The sequence below is a fragment of the Bubalus bubalis genome, chromosome 1 (assembly GCF_019923935.1).
Source record: "Bubalus bubalis isolate 160015118507 breed Murrah chromosome 1, NDDB_SH_1, whole genome shotgun sequence".
In the NCBI taxonomy this organism is placed as follows: Eukaryota; Metazoa; Chordata; class Mammalia; order Artiodactyla; family Bovidae; genus Bubalus; species Bubalus bubalis.
This window is the reverse complement of record NC_059157.1, coordinates 143,410,425-143,431,484: the sequence shown is the minus strand read 5'-3', so window position 1 is coordinate 143,431,484 and position 21,060 is coordinate 143,410,425. Positions and strand designations below refer to the sequence as shown.

The window sequence follows — 21,060 nt, the reverse complement described above, 5'->3', positions numbered from 1 at the left end:
TATCTGTGGTTTGCTGTCTTACAAACCACACACATTTCCAACACAACAAATCTCACAACCTGGGGGGCTTCCTTCACATTATTTAACAATGTGTCTTTTCTCTACCTGTTACTGATCCCATCTAAAAGAAAACACCCCAGGGATCATAGGCAAAATACCATAGATCTGGTTATAAAAGATTATCTCATCATAGAAAATAGCCTGACTGGATGAGACCGTAAGTTGCTAATGCAGAGGCCCCCTCATTCAGGGCCACGCATGGCTCACTCTCCTGGTCACAGAGCTTTTCGGATGAGAGACAAATGCAGGAAAGGGGGCTGGAGTGTTGAAAACTTACAGATAAAGGGCTTCACACTGCTGTGGATGTGCTTGTGTTGTTTGAGGCCCGACGAAGTGGCAAACGTTTTGCCACACTCGGGGCACGCGTGGGCCCGGGCACCAACATGCTGAGAGCGGATGTGCCGCTGAAGGTTGCTAGGGTCCGTGAAAACCTGCTAGGAAATGAGTACTGATTAATCACGAAACTTAATTCTAGGACACAAGAAAGAAGACCAGGAATGACTCAAGAAGGGATTGTGTGTGTCTGTTTGGTTTTTGTTTGTTTTCCCCAAAGACCAAAAGAAGGTCATATTTCCAAAGTGTGAGCCTCTCGAGGGTCAGGACTGTAAATTATTCAGCTCTGTAGACTTAGCACAAGTATCCATTAGTATCAGTTGAACAAAATAATTAATGGCATTATTAAAGCATTTTCAAGGTCTTCTTGATCCTATTTAGAGTGAATGGAATTGAATAATAAAATACAAGCCATGATATTATTTAAAATGGTGTACTATTTCCATCCTTTAAACAAAGATGTACAAAATTGCATGGATTTTGCCTAAAGAGTCCCAAATCTACTCGAGGAGTTCCCTTAGGGGTTAAATTCTAACACTGTGTTTTGTTAAGTAACCATTAAACTAAAATGGTTCCTTTGGACATTGTACTAAAAAACAAACAAACAAAAAACAAAAAAAGGAAATAGGGTAAACAAAAAGCTACCCACACATCTGGAAGCAAAATACGTCTAAAGATAGTGTCAAATGTCACAATTTCCACATACGAAAAGATATTCAAACATCATGAAAATTTTTTGAAAAAAGAAATCAATTTTCATGACACCAGGACATCTTTTAGTTAATTGACGAACATGAAAATTTAATGATGTGAATTGCTGTTCCCATACTTAAGAGTAACGGTCAAGGTGAAGTGCTTTCAATTCGCTCTTATATTGTTCAGCCCAGGTCACTAAGGAACTCCACTTTTAATTAGAACCAAGTCATAATTTATAGTGGGGACTTGGGTGGAAAAATCTGCAAGTATAGGAGTCTCCCATTCTTTCTGACTAGGCATTCAGAAACTGTATGTAACTTCCACACAAATTGCTATTAGAAGAAATCAGTAATGTGCATGGGATAAAATGTTCATTCTCCATAAAGCTATAAAACAACCCCACTCTGGAAAGCCAGTAGCGGAACCAGGAATTTACCAAGGATGTCTGACACCTAGTTCTGGAACTTACCATTAAGCCTTACTTCCTCCCTTACAAAAATAAAAGGGTGCCCACTAAGTGTTTTTGTACACTGTACTAATGCCTTGTAGCATACAACACTCAGTCTACTTTTCTCAAGATATTTATAGCTTCCCTTCTCACGGCCTGCTTTTACATATCGCAGCAAATGATGGATTAGGAGAGAGCAGGATGACAGAGAGAGGCCAAGCAGTCTGCAAGTTCACTGTACCTTGGCGCAGTTCTCACATTCATAGTGCTTTCCACTGTCATGTGACATCTGGTGGCGAATTAAATTGGACTTCCAGTTAAATGCTTTGGGACACTGATCGCACTTGTATTCCCTCTCTTCAGTATGTGACAACATGTGTTTCTCCAAGCTGTTAAGAGAACAATTGATTTAACAGCACATGGTGACTAAGAACACATTAATAAACAGAAAGTCATTTTCTTACTAATCCAACTGGCAATTAAAGAAAGAAGAGGGAGAGGAGTTGAGGCAGGGAAGAAACAGAGGAAACAGGCTTGCAACAGACAAAAGTACATCTTATATTCCCTGGACTGTGCCTCTCAGCAATACAGAGAAGTACCCCTGATGTTAAAAAAATAAATCTGATTCAGCTAGCAGGGATTAGGTGCCAATTTAGGGGCATGATAAACAACTAGCTGTTTGTCCAGTTCTGGATTCATTACACAATTCTAACTGCAGCACGTACTGCTGTTACCCACTTAATTCAAACACAAACACTCAAACCAAAAATGTTAAAAGATTGCTTAAGAATATGCAGGAAGCTATCCTATCTAACGTATATAATTCCTACATTGACGAAGGCACTTTTATTCCTACCTATATTACCAATGGGAAAGTGAACTGTAAGTGAACTATTCAACAAGCCACTTCTTAATACACCCAATATAATAGATGGTTGCTTACGGACCGATGAATAAATATACAAGTGCGTAGATAAGGTTGGATGGCATCTTCGATGCAATGGACATGAACTTGGGCAAACTGTAGGAGATGAAGGACAGGGAGGCCTGGCGTGCTGCTGAACTGTAGCAGCACCCCAGCAGAACTGGGGTGGCAAAGAGTGGGACACAACTGGGCGACTGAACAACAACAATATAGAAGCAGATATAGACACTGATGGAAACACTACCTAGAGAGAATATATATATGTATATATCTTATAACCTAAGGTCATATATATACATATACAGCCTATGAAATAGGGAGGAAAGAAAAGTATATCATACTGTAAGCAGATGCACTTGTAAAGTCCCGCCAAAGAAAAACAGGGTTAGAATTTTCCGACAAGTATAGCGTCTCTGTTTTAAAACTTAAAATATTTTACCTTCTCAAGTGTTTCCCTGTCTCACTAAAATTTTAATACAAAATCTTCATGAATATAATGAAAATTAAATATTATAGATAATGGGTAATCTGTGATATTCAGAAGATACTGGCAACATTTTTGTTAATTTAATACACACATATAACACATTAGGATGCTGCTGCTACTGCTAAGTCACTTCAATCGTGTTCGACTCTGTGTGACCCCATAGACAGCAGCGCACCAGGCTCCCCCATCCCTGGGATTCTCCAGGCAAGAACACTGGAGTGGGCTGCCATTTCCTTCTCCAAAGCATGAAAGTGAAAAGTGAAAGGGAAGTCACTCAGTCCTGTCTGACTCTTCGCGACCCCATGGACTGCAGCCCCCCAGGCTCCTCTGCCCATGGGATTTTCCAGGCAAGAGTACTGGAGTAGGGCGCCATCACCTTCTCCGACACATTAGGATACTACTCCCAAGTAAGGTAACCAGAACTCCATAGAGAAATAGCCCTTTTCAAACTTGATGCATGAAATGCACAAGATGGGCTTCAACATCTTGTTATGGCAAAAAGCAAGAAAGTTACAGATTATGGCAAAAAAAACTAGGTTGCCAATCTGAAGAGACACCCACTGCCTAAAGATGGGGAAATCTAAGCATCACTAAGAATAATGATCTCATCTTTTAATGATAATAATACTCAAAAACACAAAAATGAAACCTCACCAGTTACCCCGGGAAGATGCTGAGAAGCCAAATCATTGTTCTGAAAACTAGTAAGAAAAGGGGAAAACTCATACACATATCTCACCTTTCCTATCTGAACTGTACTGCAGGGGGAGCAAATAATCAAGGAGGGGGAGTTTCTCTGCATAGAATTAATCCAGATAGTAAATACTGAAACAACAGGGAGATTAGAACACATTCATTTGGCAGCACCTAAAGAATTAATTAATCCAGGCAATCCATTATATGCCTCCTAATGGAAATACATGATAGCACCAATGAGGTATTCCTCTTAAAACACTGAGCCTAAATCTGATCACAGCTTGGGATATAACTATGAGTATACAGGAAATAGAGGGGATGGATAAAGATGACCAAAAAATACCAAGGGGATATAACTAGTAGAATACAGCCAGGAGGAAATGCTACAGGAAAAAACACTCAATTTCTTCTATATATAAACTATAATGAGAAAGAGGGACTTACTGACTTTGATTGGGGAAACCTTTAAATTAAGAAATAAGAAGGACACAAACCAATTGCAGTGATGGACCTTATTTTGATCTTAATATAAGCAAAACAAACTCTAAAAATAATTAAATAACTGGGGGAATTTGCTCACTGACTGAATATTTGATAGTAATAAGGAACCATTATTTTTAAAGTGAACCTATGTTTTACATATTTTCCACAGACACACACTGAGCTATTTATAAATAAAATGACACAATGTCCAGGATTTGTTTCAATAATCCAAAATGAGTATAGCTAAGATAAGACTGGTCTTGTGTGACAATTATTGAACCTGAATACACTACCATCCTCTCTAGCTTTGTGGGTATTTGAAAACTTCCATAATAAAAAGGTATTAAAAAAAAGTATCAAGCATGCAAGCACTGTTTCTTCCCCATGTTTTATTTTTCTGTGCAATGAACACTCTAGGTTTGAGAATCAAGTAAGACTTCTGTATGCCTAGAATATGTTACCCAGTGGCTGTATACACTGTGTGCATGGCAGTGTTTGTGAAAATAAATGAAATGCCCTTTCTCATATCTTCACAAATTAGAAACACGTTTCCATATTTTTCTCTTTCTCAGTTTCCTTCTTCCAATTCTATTCATATTGGCACATGAACTTATTTTTCCTGCCCTATGAGTCAGTCAACTTGGTAATGCTATTCTATCTGAGCACCAACAGCGATATCTCTGTGAACAAAAAGTACCAGGAGAGTACAGGTGTGTGGAGTCACAAGAATGGCCCTATCTTTATCTACAATATGTAATCCTCTGTTTGTTACACAAGCTGAAATGTTAATCAGAGAGTTAACAGAAAGATATTAGCAATGGCAGTTAACATTGAATTGAGTCAGGGACATCTTCCAAAATCGTTTTGTGATTGCTGTTCTTACTATCGTCTTTAGCAAACTGGCAGGGCCTGTCATTTCATGACATGTATTGTATTCCAATGTTCTTAAATCATAAACTCTGGAACCTAGTGGTAAAAGAATGCCCTGTACATTGAGATTTTTCCTGTCTCCTAACTCCAAGAGTATGATATTTTTTAAAGGTATAGTGCATGGTACACTCTGGAGGACATATGTTAAGTTAACCTTAAAAGTCTATTCCAATATACATTGCTGCTGCTGCTGCTGCTAAGCCGCTTCAGTCGTGTCCAACTCTGTGCGACCCCATAGACGGCAGCCCACCAGGCTCCCCCGTCCCTGGGATTCTCCAGGCAAGAACGCTGGAGTGGGTTGCCATTTCCTTCTTCAACGCATGGAAGTGAAACGTGAAAGTGAAGTCGCTCAGTCGTGTCCAACTCTTCATGACCCCATGAACTACAGCCCGCCAGGCCCCTCCATCCATGGGAGTCTCCAGGCAAGAGTACAGGAGTGGGTTGCCATTGCCTTCTCCGCAATATACATCAGTGGCGGACAAATACTGTTTGATATCAATTATGCGAGATACCAAGAATAGTCAAATTCATAGAGTCAAAACGTACATTGGTAGGGGCCAGGGACCAGGTGGTGGGTGGGTGGGAGGAAGGGACAGGAAATTATTGTTTAATGGGGACAGAGTTTCAGTTTAAGAAGATGAAAAATTCAGGAGATGGGATGATGGTGAGAGTTACACAACAGCAGAAATGTACTTAGTGCCACTTAACTGTACAGTTAACTATGGTTAAAATAGCATGTTTTATATTATGTGACTTTTACCACAATGCGGGCATGCTCAGTTGATTCTGACTCTTGGCAACCCTCTGGGCTGTAGCCTGCCAGGCTCCTTTGTATATGAGGTTTTTCAGGCAATAATACTGGAGTGGGTTGCCATTTCCTTCTCCAGAGGATCTTCCCGACCCAGGGATCAAATCCATGTCTCCTGCATCTCCTGCACTGGCAAGTAGATTTTTTACCACTGAGTCACCTGGGAAGCCCCTTAACCACAATAAAAAACATTAAAAATACAAGTAAAATACAATAAAAATGTAAAAACAAACAAGAAGTATAGATAGTACACAACATAAAAGGGGGAAATGATAGCAAAGTAAGGCAAATTTTCTTTTCTTTGTTTCTTCTAATCCAGCATAAAACCCATATTGCTCCCTGATCATTATCAGCTATCAGCTAATCAGTGATAGAAAAGAAAAAGGCAAGTGGTTCTTACAAAAGCTTATTTTCACTCCTTTCATAAACATAAAAGTATCCAGTCAGTCATTAATGAAACTTCACTTCTCAAAGAATTTTACCCCAATTTATAGAGCTTGGCTTAGCCTTCTGAGTTCTTTCCATCTTTTCATGCATATCAACCTTTGTTTCTTGCCCCCATGTTTTGGAGGGTGGGCTGCCCAGATGACACTAGCGGTAAACAAACCTCCTACTAATGCAGGAGACGTAAGACATGTTGGTTTGAACCCTGGGCTAGGAAGATTCCCCTGGAGGAGGGCATGGCAACCCATTCCAGTATTCTTGCCTTGAGAATCTTGCCAGCATTCTTGCCATGGACATAGGAGCCTGATGGGCTATATAGTCCATAGCGTTGCAAAGGGTTGGATATGACTGAAGCAACTTAGCATACATTCCTTTCTCAATATTTTACACAAAAGATACAGAACAGAATAATATACCATGTCAAGAAAGGAATTCTCATTTGCTTAACATATAAAGCAACAATATCAGATTCAGTAAAGTGGAAAATATTCAGGGCATGTAGGTTCTGCACCGGCTAAATTATATAACCCAAATTATCACTTGGATGATCAGTATCAGGTTGCACAGTGACATGATATATCCATCTGACTGAGCTACCAAGAAGTGAGTTTTGAGAGTTCACCCAATGCCAGATAATTAGGTTTCCTTATTGTTTGCTACTGAATGTTTGACTGAAAGAACTAAATTGACAGTTGGTTTTGGCATAAAGTACCATTGACTTAGGCTTAATCTTACACCCAGAGTAAGAAGGTTCCTCCACCTAAGAAGTATTGCTACACACAATATTTTAGTGTTGAGGATGTCAGTTTTTGTTTTATAATGTTGTCCAATACTTTTGATAACAAAACAGAAGGAAATATACTTACCCTCTGACATCAGAGATATGGCTTTACAGTATAAATACTTTTCTCACCTGTTGGTATTTAGCGATTTCATTTTGGCTTTTAATTTGGACACAATATATTTAAGAGATGTGCTGTGATTTTTTTAATTACAAATCCATAATTTGCCAAACATATATAACAGATTTATTCTCTATGTGGGTTTATGTTAAGTACTAAAGATGAGTTTAAAGGGTATTGGGAAAGCCCTCTTAGTCACCTGAATGGTTTCTCTCTAATAGCTAGATGAAGCCTGAATTTTCAAAGCTAGAGATTCATTCTTTTGACTCAGTCTCCTCAAGGCATAGGTTTACACTTGATGCTTTTTTGGTCATCAATGAATTAAAATGAATGACTACCATATGAAATCCTTTCCTATAAAAAGAGAGATGCAGGGCAATCAACAGAGGGGAAAGGAGAAGGAGGAAGCAGGGCACTAAGGAAAGAAAGTACAGTGAAACAGGTGGAATGTCCAAAACGGACTGTGAGTAATTCACACCCTTGAGTAAAGCTAGCTGAGGTACTCCCATACCCATTTAAATACTATGATGTCATGTCCACTTGAAATCCTGGTTATAGGTTCCAGATTTAAAAGCAAAGTAATGAATACAATTATCAAAATTGCTTGTGGAGCAAGGCAAAAACCATTAGGTAGGAACAAACATACAACTTACCCACTGGTTAAATATACTTCCCAGTAGCTCAAATGGTAAAGAATCTGTCCGAAATGTGGGAAACCTGGGATCGATCCCTGGGTCAGGAAGATCCCCTGGAGAAGGGCATGGCAACCCACTCTGGTATTCTTGGATATAGACAGAGGAGCCTGGTGGACTACAGTCCATGGAGTCACAAAGAGTCAGACACAACTGAGTGACTAACACTAAACACCTCTCTGATCTGAAAGATCATGTTGCAGTGTAATATGGTTTGCAAAATATGGGCTTCCCTGGTGGTTCAGTCAGTAAAGAATCTGCCTGCAATGCAGGAGACCTGGGTTCAGTCCCTGGGTTGGGGAGACCACCTGAGAAGAAGAAGGAAATGGCAACCCACTCCAGTATTCTTGCCTGGGAAATCCTTATAGCTAGAGGAGTCTGGCAGGCTACAGTCTATGGGGTCATAAAGAATTGGACATGACTTAGTGACTAAACAACAAGGGTTGTTGTTTTCTTTAATAGAAAAAAAAAAAATTCTTCCTGAATTAAATTCACGGGGCTATAAAAAGTTAATATGTCATTGAAATGTGATTTGTTTTGTTAAAAATATGTATCAAAGAATTATTTCATTTAGATCTTGTTTATTTTTTTCTTCCCTTTAAGACAATTCAACATTTTCTTCACTGGGCATGTTTCTGTTATTCTTTTATATGTGCAGTTTAGATAAATAGTAGAAGTTAAATCCACAGATTACAGTGATCTATCAAAAGACCATCTAGCTTTCCTTAAGTATCAGAAGTTTCTTTTTTATCATCTAAATGTTTCTAGAAAGTAGCTTTACTGTTCAGTATATATAATTAGATTAATCAGCATCACTGTTGCCTCCTCTACTCTTAACTCATCCAATAAGTTACGTTTTACTCTAACGTTAAACTTTCAGCTGCCAATTACATTCCATAAATAATAATAATAAACATATTATTTTCTCTCTGGCATCAAAATAAGTAATTCCAACTTCACTGCAAACATTTTACAGGTGAGAATTTACTGGGGAAAATGACTTCCAAACCTGTGACTAATACATTTTTCCAGCTCACTGTTGTTCCAAATTTCCCATCTGCACCAATTCTGAAAATTCAGCATAAACAATGTTTTACTTCAGAGTAAACAAACACGTTCTGGTAGTGAGGCATGCCATGTCTAACCTTTGCAAATCGGGAAACACTTGGTCACATTCCTTACACTCCTGAATCGCATGTATCTCTCGGAGATCATTTTCACTCTCAAGCTTTTGTTGGAAGTCCTCTTCTACCATTGAGAAAGCCGAATGGGGAGTGCTGCATGGGAACTTCTGGTGATCTGCTAGCTCGGCCTTGGACTCAAAGAGCTGGTCACAGTCCTCACAGCGGTACTGCCGTTCTTCTGTGAAAATAATTCAGGTGTTATCAGAACTAGGCGGTCAGGAAGCACTGCCACAAACCAGGAGTTCTTATCGACTTATGAAAGACATAATAGAAATTATTGGGTTGTCCTTTGCACCACTCCCATTTTAACATGGATTAGAAATAATAAATGTAGAGAAGCCAGCACAGAGCCTAGAATTGTAACAGAAGTGACCACTGGGGAGCCCAAATAGTCTTCTTATCAGATAAAACTTTATGATGAAACCCTTCCAGGTTTTAATATTCTCAGGATATATAAAGTCATAATGACCGTTTACCGAGCATCATTATGACCTCAAACCTGTTCATGGATTATTGATTTCCTAAAACTTGACCGTGAGGAATTACATATCAGATTTGTTTCCCAACTTTCCGATGAGAGTACTGAAGCTCAGCAAGTTCAGTAACAAATCAAGAATTATAGAGCTGAGTAGTTATGTCAAACTTTGAACTGTTCTGTCCCATACCCTTCTCACAGTGCCATATTACCTGTAGGGGACATAGGAGAGTCCCTGTCTGAGCCTTACTTAAGCCTGGCTAACATCAATAAACTTGGAAATGCTTTAACGTTCATCATTTCTTATAATGGGACATGGCATGATTTTAGCACTTTTCCGGGCTCATTTATGTTCCCCCCAGGTCAGCGCTAATTGGCATGGCTTTGCTAAAGAGCCAACATATCATGAATTTGCACTTTAAATCAGTAAGATAAATAAATGGCAATAGTGGGAGGCTAGAGATAACAAGGTGATAGAGTGTCAGGTAGCGACAGCATTGTTTCTGTTCTTTCCACTGGCATAGCTTTTAGCCCACTCAGGAGGCCATAAATGCTATGCACTGATCACACCCACGCAATCACAGAAGTCCTGCAAACAGCTCACAATGCTGAAAGACACAGAGGACAACGAACAACAGGATACACAATCCATGCTGCAGACCTACAGCCAGGACCCATAGCCAGTTACTCATTGACTGAATGTCTTTGAGGGAATATTTTAGTCACCTACCGGATGTGAGGCGTTTTGCTAGGGAAGTGATACATAAGTAAGCCAAGGGGATACACATGAGAACAAATAGTGTGATACATTTTATGACAGATCCATGCATAGGAACTAAGGGAGCCCAGAGGAATGTGCCAAATCCATCCATCCTGGGGGACAGAGGTTTAGAAAAGACTTTGTAATGAGGAAAACTCAGCTGCAGGTTGAGGGAGGGAATAGCATGGACCAATGAAGAAGGCAAGAAAGAGCAAAAAAAACAAAAAAAATGCAGGCTCATAGAAAGGCAAAGCTGTAGTAAAGTGTGACAGGTTTATAGGACACATGTAGGGGAGGAGTGGGAAATGAAGTTAGCGAGGGTAGCAGGTTACTAGGGGCTTTTTAGGTCCATGCTAAGAAGGGTACAGAAAGCCACTGAAAGACGGAACACCCCACTGCAGCCTGAGAAGCCAAGCAGCGAGATCACATGGGTCATCCTTGCTGTGACCCACCACAATACTGGTTTAGATTAAACTAAACCAATGACACAGGGGCCCGAAAGGTAAAGAAATTAGTATGTAGATTCAGTGGGGTTTGTTCGTTTTGGACTTGGTTAAAGAAGAGGGAGGTGTTCAAAAATAAATCACCTCAGCTGTAAGACGGGTTTCTCAATAACATCAACTAGGTAATGGAAATATTTCTTACAGTTTGTGACACTATTCACATGTTTAAGATCTAACTTTAGGATCTCAGCCAGCAGTCTGAATGAACACAAACAACCTCCAGGCCACATAATACATGAAAAGGCATAGGATTTAGAGATGGCAAGACCTTGGTTTGAATGCTGACTCTACCACTTTCTAGCCAATTTATGTAGTCTTATGTGGCCTTGTTTCCCTATCTGTATAATGGAAATAAGACCTTTCTTAAAGTTTGCTCTATGTCTAAAAGACTACAGAGGACAATGAAGAGCCTATAATATCTAGCATTCAGTATGTGTACAAAGCATGTATTTTATTTTCTCTTTCCTAAGAAACATTAACTCCTAGGAGTATGAAATAGAAATCACCATTTAAACATTATAGACATTATATAATGTATCTGGTGTAAGTATGGATATGGATATGACACATTGAAAATAAAAAGCAATGGATGTGTTCAAGAGTATTGTAAACACAGGTAATTTATGAAAAGTAGCCCTAAAAGAAAAACAGTCACCTCTGTTTATACTTTTCAGAATAGTACACTAAGTATTTATATTTCAAAAAATAATTATTTGAAAAGCTTTTGAGAGCAAACATTCACTGATTAAAGTTTCCTCATACCAGAGAAAGCCCAAATTACATTCATTTTTATCATCTAAGCAGTCCTTGCTGTCAGAGCCCTTTCCACTGGGCCAGGTTCCCCATTCAGGCTCCAACTCTACCAGGCTAGTTGACAAGTCTGGGTTTCTGACACCACTTACTTGTTACAGTTTTTTAAGAGGAAAACAATTTCCAAAGGCTCTCTGAAATACAACTGGTATAAATTTACAAAGAGGCAGAACGCAGCTTAGCCAAAGTAAAAAATGTTTAAGTAAGGAGTCAGCCAATGGTGGTAGCTTCTTCACAGGAGATGCAGAAGCTGAAGCTAAGGTTCTCCTGTTGGCAATGCCAGACAGATGGGAAATGGAGCCAGCCCCAAACCGACCTCTCAGGTAAGCTGGGATGGGTACCCCTTCCTACTGATCCTTCCAACTATGAAACACTCTAAAGACACCACTAGATTATGCTGAATAAAGTCCCACTGTATTAGGAGAGAGAAACAGGAAAGAAAAAAATATTAAATGCTCATCCCAATAATACAAATCAATACAAATAAAATTTCCTTTTACTCTCATCTGAATATACATCGCTAATCATCAAAATTCCTTTTTATGCCTCCTTCTTTGATTTAGAATGGGTCCCTGACAAATACAAATTCCTCTGACTCTAAAATTTCCTCATCTGTACTTTTTTCCTACCCTACAGCTGCCTCCCATGTGATCATGCTGGCTAGGATTTTACTCAAGCAGAAATTTTTTTTTCCAGTAATAGAATATTAAGTGGGAGGAACAACTGTTAGATTTTCAAAAGCCCCAAACCACGCTCCCTGAAATGTCTTTTGTAGCATGAAAGTACTCTCACAAGAGTCTAAGGCATTGACAAAAGGCTTACTTATGTGATGTCTCAATCCAGATATTCAAAATTCCTTTGTCCTCCATTTCAGAAAAGACCTCTGCTTACTTTAGCTTCACTGTAATATTAGCCAGGTGTCACACTAAGAAATAGCCACTCTAGGGGACAGAATTTGTTAAAGCTGACAATGACTAGCCAGGGAAACAGACAAACACCAAGTGTGATGGATCCTTTGACAGGCTCCATCACAATCTCCAAATGAGGGTGCTGCAGATGGCGGCATGAGTGGTACTAACCGTGGATATCTGGTGCCATAGTTTCATGGGAATAGTCTTCACTCTTCATGAACAGCAGGAGCTCCTCTCCTGGTGCAATGTCTGCGACTACTCTATAAAATATCTTCAAAAGACAACGAACGTGGGAAAGAGAAAGAGAAGTGAATGTTTAGAAAGGGCAAGATATACACTAAGATAACTGTTCATTTTCCCATATTTTAACAAAATATTCCTTTTAATTTTCATCAAAAGAACTATGACTTCCTGTTTTATACACTGAAAATTAGCCCTCTGCTGACAAACGGAAAGCTGGGACTCTCATGCCAATTCACAAATCTTTTTCCAACTCCCACTTCACAAGTCAAATTTTCTAAATGCAAGGCTTGCTGTGTCACATTTACCTTGTGAAATGTTTAACCAGGAATTTAAACATTTATTTATGATTATGTTTAAGAGACACGAAGAAATCACCAGAGAAAAGATGATCCCTTCTCTGAATTCCTTACTCTGGTCAACCATGCACAACTCATTGTTGCCTGTGCCCTGCATTATCCAGCTGTGGCTGGGCAAAGGCTGGCAGGGGCAGAGTTACTGCCCCTTCTTGAACATTTTCTCAAAAGTAGCACTTTCTCAACAAGGTGCTTTTAAGGCAACAGTCTGGAGGGACCCAACATAAAGAATCATGAAAAGATCTGAAAAAAAAAAAAAACAAAACCATAGTTTTAAAAGAGAGTGTTTCTTTTTTTAAACACTGTATCCCTCTTTTATCAATCAAAAGTGATACTCACAGATCCAGGACCTGCCTTCATGACCCAGCTCCTGATCCCACTCTTTGAAAGCAAGCATTATGCTTTCAATCGATTCTTTTACCAGGGTTTGGGGGTGGTGCTTATTCCTCTTACTTTCACACAAAATGTTGATGAGAGGAAGGGTTGAATAAATCCATTAATGACTGACTAAAAGCAGTGTGGCAAGTATGGAAAAAATCCTGACCTATAATTTCCAAGAGCTGCCTACCTTTTCCCTGACCAGCTCAGTGACCTTAGGTAAGTCACTGCCCAATTGACTTGTCCAGGCTTCAGGGTTTCTTCATTTATAAAGGCATTTAGTTCTGATTTGCAACATATATAAATATCAAATCATTATGTTGCATACCTGAAACTAATATAATGGATATATCAATTATATCTCAATATAAAAATGACTTAATCATGAAAATGTTTAAGGTGCTTTTTCATTTTAACACAAAAGGTTTTAATTTTTAATTCTAAGATTATGTATTAAACAAAAATTCTTAAATGAGAATAATTACATTCACATACAGACACATACACACATACAAATTCCACCAAGAGTAATAATGACAACAACAAAACTAGGGATTCAATTCTGCTCAGTCTCAATGCAACAGGGTGAAAAATCACATAACACAAATTGGCATACCCTGCTAAGAAAAGGGAAGGATCTATTTTGAGAAAAATTTGCTCTAACTGTGGTTTCTTGCAGGATCACTTAATAGTTCAAACTGAGAAAAGCTGAGTAATTTAATGTCTTATGAGATCAAGAGAAATGTGCAAAACTCTCATTATATTTATTTGTTTATCTTTTGAAAAGCAGAGGACATTAAACAAAAGTACGTGCCTCTTCATTCCAGTAGGTGGCTCTAAACTCCAATTGTTTATTTTTCTTTAAAAAGACCAGAGTACAAAACTGTGTTAAATTTAAAAAATAACTCAATGAGGAGTATTTTCTGCTTAGTTTCTTTCCTGTCAAAATAGAATCATTTTTTGTCACGCAACAGTAATTTAACCACATGAAGCTGGTTTACAGAAAATAATGCCAAACGTAAAATGTTCCTCTAATATAATATGACCTAAAATGTTCCTCTAATATGATATGACCTGAGATTCTTTATCTCTATCCATAGATAGCATCCAGACTATCTTAGGAAAATAACTCCTTGTTATGTGCTGATTCTATAAAAACCAGAGAATTTATAGTTTGTATCTTATTAACCGTAACATTCATATTTTGCTTTCTTTGGAAGTACACTGAGAGGAATAGACTGCTTAAAAAGTTACCAGGTTTAAAAAAAAAAAAAATGTGTTCATTTGCTTTTTTTCTCTCTAAACCTTCCAGTTAAATGCTTGTTAGTACCTTGATTCATTCTAGAGTCCTAGTTCCCCTTAGAAAACAATGGACTTCTCTCAACAGTTTGAATCACCTCTTCTTTTGGCATCTCTCAAAGGTTTAACTTATTAGCTTCCTTTCCAACAACATGTTGACATTTGAATTGTGACATATTAGAACTTTTCGGTGGCTTCTCGGAAACAGTGAGGTTAAAGAGACAATATCCCGCAAGACCGTAAAATGGTACAATTGTCTGTGCTGGGGAATGCTGGAGACACACACGCCAGATCACTGGAAGAAAGTATTATGATATCATTACTTCTTTGGCGTCCACTATTTATCATGTCTCTTTTAATTCCATTTTAGATTTATTCAATCCAATGTGAACAGTCCAAGAAACAAAAGAAAGTGATGGATACGTTGTAACTATATATTAGAAAGACAATTCTCTTTGCTGGGACATAGATCACTACTGTAATTTCCCTTTAAGTGTCCAGATTGTCATGCGAAGAATATTGAGTGCATAAAAAATAAAAGACATGGAAGAGTGTTGATTTTGGCTTTATTTACTGGAGGTAAAAGGTGACATTCCAGGCCACGAAAGGCAAGGCTAGGCAGCGTGGGTTTTAACTTCAGGGTGTTCTTTTCGATTTTAAGTGAATTTTTATGGTGCTCATGAAACTGAGGTTTGAAAAGATCTGGCAAGAGCCCGACCTAATGAGGGCAGATTCTGGGCATGCTTCCTCATATCATATAAGAATGTGCTTGAAATCCCATCTACCACCCTTAGAAATCCAGCGCTTTTTTCCAAGGTGTTGCTACCACTTGCCATTTCATCATATCTCATGTCTTTAGATCTTAAAGAGACTTAAGTAAAATTATGTCTTTCCTCTTATAATTACAGTGGCCCCAAAGTATAATTTGAATACTTGAATTCAGAGATGTCCACATATAAAGTTGGTTTACGTCCTAGCAATAATAATATACCAACAAGCATTTGGGAAGTGAGAGGAGCAGTTTAAATGAAAACATAATGACAATTTGTTGCCTCAAAACAATTATGTGGGGGAAAAATGGAATGTAATGTTGGTGGAATCAAACCTTTCAGAAAATAAGATATCATAGCTATGTTTTTATGTTATAAAATAGGTCTTTAGGCAAATAAAAAATATAATTAAAAACCTAAGTGCTTTATGCAGTTTCTCCCACAGGTTGTATGCTCGACCATGCTTATAAAAATATAATTATAACATCTTTAAAATCAGTATATTCTCAAAACTTTGACTATATTGCAGCCCTATGAACTATAGGTCATCTGAATTAGGGACCAGGAGCAGAGACATTACTAACATAGCCTCTCTGTGTTTTGTGTTTGAGAAAAATGGAAGGGAATCAATTCCTCTGTTAAAATTCCATAAAAGAGTTAACAGGTCTCTTCCATCAGGGGGTTTTATGGAAAAAGCTATCTGGAACCAAAATAAAATGTCCTGGATCTGGGATTCTGTGATAAATTCAACTCAAGTATTTAAAGAGGGGCTCAAAAGTCTCAAACACTTAGAAAAACTTGGAATGAATATAAAAGGGTTGTTGATTTATTATTTTGCTAGGTCTCTCTCAGAATACTCTTTAAGAAGGGAAACAACTCCTCCCATTATAAGGTAAAAAATAGAGGAATAGGGCCTTACAGTCTAAAGAAAGAGGATTATATGAGAATTCCATTTTTTAAAAATCATGATAAACATTTTAAAACTATGTTAACTCCTTTAGACTTTTCTTTTTGGTAGCTAATACACCAATTTGCAGAAATACAACATGTTATGAACATGACCTAACTCATAGAAACTTTTGAAAGTTAAGATGGTCTTTTCATTTTATCACAGAAAAAATATAATTTTCCCAATATCTTGCTGGACTCTTTTTAATCTTTCCAGAGAGCTTTTTATCTTTATCCTTGTAAATATGGATATTATATCTGGATCTCTGAATACTTTAATTTATAAGAATTATGGTAAATGTTCTAACAGATCTTTATGTATTCTTATATTTTAAAAACTTGCTAAAAAAACACACTAGTGGAATTTCTTTATATGTTTTTTAAAAATTCTAAATCATTCAGATATTTGAAGATAAAACTCGAAATCTCCCAAATTGTTCACTTTTACTACTGGTGAAATTCACAATTTAAGGCATAAATATAACATTATACATGTGTATAGAATTACTCTAAAAATAACTATTATTCCTAATTTGTTTTAATCAAACCTTGTAATGGTTCCAAATGTCAAAAGGATATCTGTTCAGTTAAGGCTAAGCTAAAGGTAAAAAAGGCAGTGGCGATGTGGATTTGATTTAGCAAATTTAGACAGCCAAAAGTTATATTTTCAAACAATGTTATATATTCGTATATATGTGCTTGGATATGTTATATATTTTATATGTGATTTACAAATGTGATTAAGTATATGTTTGAGGAAATTTTTAAAATCAGCAATTTATTGTATTAATATAAATTAATATTTAATGGCATATGATTTTTCTAATTATATATCATAAAAGTTATATATTTTATAAATTGCATATTATATGTAATATATGTTGTATATAACAATTTATTATGTACAGTTGGAACTGAAATTAATCACACTTTATTAAATATTCATTTTCTTTTATTTAACCCCAAGAGGACAGTCACTAAAAAGAGTATGGACACTATAAGCATTCTGATAGGAAAGGTAATAGGCTATAAAAGACTTTCAGATTATTTCTCTTATACTGTCAGAGCCTGTGTTCAACCAATTCCTCCCTCAAATTGATGATGGCTACCATTTGTATTTATAAATGGTAATAATGTGGGTTCTTGTTTATAATCTTATAAAATAGAGAAATCTAGAATCTGTCAGACCAGACTTGCTGTCTGGCTTGCTATGCTTGGATCGATTTAAAGTATTATGCTTGCACTACTGAGACAGAAGAAAAATTCAGTGCACAAGAGGGAAAACAAGACAGAAAGAAAACACATCATTTACTTTTAAAAAGATGAACAAGGACTCATTGTTATGAATTCCCGTTTATTTTTCCTGGTCAAGCACTGGAAGTTTTATTTATACTTAATAGACTACATTTGGCATGTCTGAAAATGGCAGAAGTGTGAATTATGAGTGACCTTCAACCTATTCAGGAAGTTGTAATAATTGAAATAATAGAGAAACGTACTCCCTGCAAAATCTGTACTGAGACAACTTTTTCAGACTATTGCTGTCTTTTCTGTCTTTTCACTTTGAAGTAGATAGTTGATTCCTTCTCTCCCAACTCCCACTATTCAGCCTGAATGCTTTATTTTCTACAGCTTCATAACAGTCTGAGACTAGGAAAAGGTGAATGGAACTTTAACGTTTAGAGGCTGGGTGGGAGGGGAGGTAAATGACAGTTTGCACATCTGAACAAAGTCAATATTTGATATAAACACATCTGTCAGTCTTGGTGCTGCAGAAGTAACACCAAGCCCACAGAGACAACGTGTGCACGCGTGCTGGCTTTAGGAAAGGTGCTCTGGACCCCTGATCTATGCATAGCAATGTGGGAAACCCCAATTCTGGAGGGCAGGAGACATGTCAAGTTTTTTCACCTCTAAAAGAAGGACCCTGTTACACATTCTAATCCTGATTTAAAAGAGATAACAAAAAGTGTATTCAGCAGACAGAGATTAATAATAGAATGTAAAGAAATTTGTCCAACAACATGGAAACACTGTCATGGCCAAGCTTTGCTAAAGCAAACCATCCTTAGTTTCTTCAAAGACACAGTATTCTGAGTTTGTCTTCAAGGTAACAGTCTAAAGACTAGAAAATATTAACAGAGAAATATCAGGTGCAAGTCTTGCTGTATCTGCTTTCAAACCAGAAATATATATATATACACTAGCTACTTTAAGAACAAAAATATTAATGGAGAAGAAGCCCCTCCCACATACACATTTTTATTTCTTCCATAATAACATGAAAAGAAAGCCAAGTATAATTTACTGGATGAAATAAAGCAGAGAGAATTGCCTGTTGATTCTAGTTTGCAAGAACAGGGCAAGTGATAAAGATCCACTTATTATTAGACCTGGAGCTTGTTGTGTAACCCGCCTGGAAGCTTTGCAAGCATCCTGTTAAATAACCTCTAAAGATCACGCTATAGACCTCACAAGAAATATTCCTTAGCCACCTGTCTTTAATGTGGCCATTTTGTCTGACTCTATAAAACTGATCATCCTCAACAGTTTCAGACTGCTCAAAAAGAGAGGAAACTAAAGATCTTCTTTGGGTTTTTAACTAGGCTGGACACATTTCTTGTGTTCTTGACCAACATGTTTTCCTCTTTGATGGCTTGTGATGCATTCCGACACCTATCTTTTTGGTGCTATTCCAGAAATAGCTAGACTCTTGTATGGGTGTGATGCTTTGAGATCCTCCTGTATGAAAAATGTTGTGTACATGTAAACATGAATTACTTAAAATGCACAGATCATCTTTTTAGTGAACTTACATGCTTTATCAATCTTCATAAAAATCCCTACCTTCTGTAGTGCTATGACAGGCCTGTGTGCTGGGCACAATTGCCTGATGGAAGTTTTTTGGGGGGGAGGGGATGTTATTTGTTTTATCATGTGAATAGCAAATGACAAACTATGTCTGAGACAGTTTCATCTTCGGGTGAAGGAAGTAACTTATCAGCCAGACGACATCCCCTCAAAGTCCACTTAGGCACCGTTCACAAAGCCAGTCTCTGGGTATTGCCAGCTGGCATTCATCTTAAAACAGCAGAACATAACTTTGGTATAAAAGTGGAACTTGACTTAAAAACAAAGCAAAGAAAATGGCCAAAGCCAATAATGATTTTAACATCAAAAGAGGTCATAGAGAATGCGGACAGAAATCCTTGCAAAGGAAGAGCAAATTAACAAATTACCTGACAGTTGATGCAAACATGTTTAAAAAGTAGAAAGAGGCTAAGATACTATATTTTGCTTTTATGTAATTGATCTTCCCTGCTTTTTTTGCACAAATTGCATTAATTGAATGATGCAGGCATGCTTTTTTTTTCTAAAAGCCAAAGAAAATAACTTGATAATTGAGCCTATAATAAGCCTGCAATAATAATACTGTTGTAGTGTCCCAGCAGCCTGATAGCACCATTGACTTGGACCCAAGGAGAGGGAGAGCGGGTGTGCCACTCAGCCGTGATGGTCCTGGAAGCAGTTAAAACTTTATAAGGTAAAGCACAAACGAGAACAATGCCTATTCCAGCTGAAAACACTGTAGGATCTTGCTGCTGTTCCTCAACCACAAGGGAGCTGGCAGCATCCCTTAAGTGAATTCTGACTATGCATTCTCTGAGGGGCACTCCTTCTTCTAGGTCTTATTTCTTCAAAATACACATCGGGCATTAGATAATCTCTTATCGACGCATTTCGCTTTCTTTGGAGTGAACGGCAGACTTCTCTTAGTGTACTTACTAAATACCAACTGTCAAGGGCCTGTTTAAAAATGAAAGGACTTATCACCTTGTGTAAATGACAAGATTAATAATGTCTTGGGTTCCTGAGAACTTTATTCCACTTGTAGACCATGTTAGGGCAGGCCAGGAGCTTGAATAAAAGTGTGTTCCTTTCTGTGGTGCAGAATACACACATAGCTATAAAACATTACCCCAAAGTACATGCCCAGATCGCTCTTGGAATCGTGAGAGGAAAGGTAGGTGCTGTGTAAGTTGAAAGAGTTCACTTTCACGAATAGGGCCTTAGCGATCCATCTGATTACCACCAAAATGATCTCACCCTGAAGAAGTATTAGAGGAGAACTTGTGTCCAGAGAGCTATTTCTTAAGTACACTAAGCTTGTGAACGTGTCCCGAGATGAGAACTGGCCTAATGGGGAGGTGTTGGGGGTGGGCATGGGTTGTGGATCCTCTTGCCTTTAATCTAGGTGATGGGTATGGCAACATGGAGGTCTGAGGAAACTTCTCTAAGAATGGAGGAAAAGGTGGGAGCAGGGTGAGACCAGACCTAATGCAACATGCTCTATCCATCCATTAAAATGGGTGTAAAAGTAAGGAATCGACAAGACGTCAAAGAAAAGGACATCAGAGTATCCAGATTTAAAAAAAACAAAACACTCAGTAAATCATCTAGGTGTTTGGCATACCTGACATTAGACATATGCATGCTTCCATATGTAATGAAACTTCTAAAT

The 21,060-nt window shown here is 37.7% G+C and overlaps 1 protein-coding gene across 9 annotated transcripts in view; it reads right to left on the bottom strand.

The window, feature by feature from the left end:
* MECOM (MDS1 and EVI1 complex locus) overlaps nucleotides 1–21,060 on the bottom strand; it is a 636,593-nt gene that overhangs the window by 40,838 nt on the left and 574,695 nt on the right. For 6 of the 9 annotated variants that reach the window (XM_025285956.3, XM_025285723.3, XM_025285825.3 and 3 more), the window contains 4 exons: nucleotides 12,716–12,818; nucleotides 9,050–9,266; nucleotides 1,779–1,926; nucleotides 338–494 (listed from right to left, as the gene is read on the bottom strand). In XM_025285956.3, the coding sequence (XP_025141741.2) occupies nucleotides 338–494; nucleotides 1,779–1,926; nucleotides 9,050–9,266; nucleotides 12,716–12,818 (625 nt within the window). The remainder of the gene's footprint in view (nucleotides 1–337; nucleotides 495–1,778; nucleotides 1,927–9,049; nucleotides 9,267–12,715; nucleotides 12,819–21,060) is intronic. The other 3 variants (XM_025285767.3, XM_025285863.3, XM_025286280.3) reach the window with 1 other exon arrangement.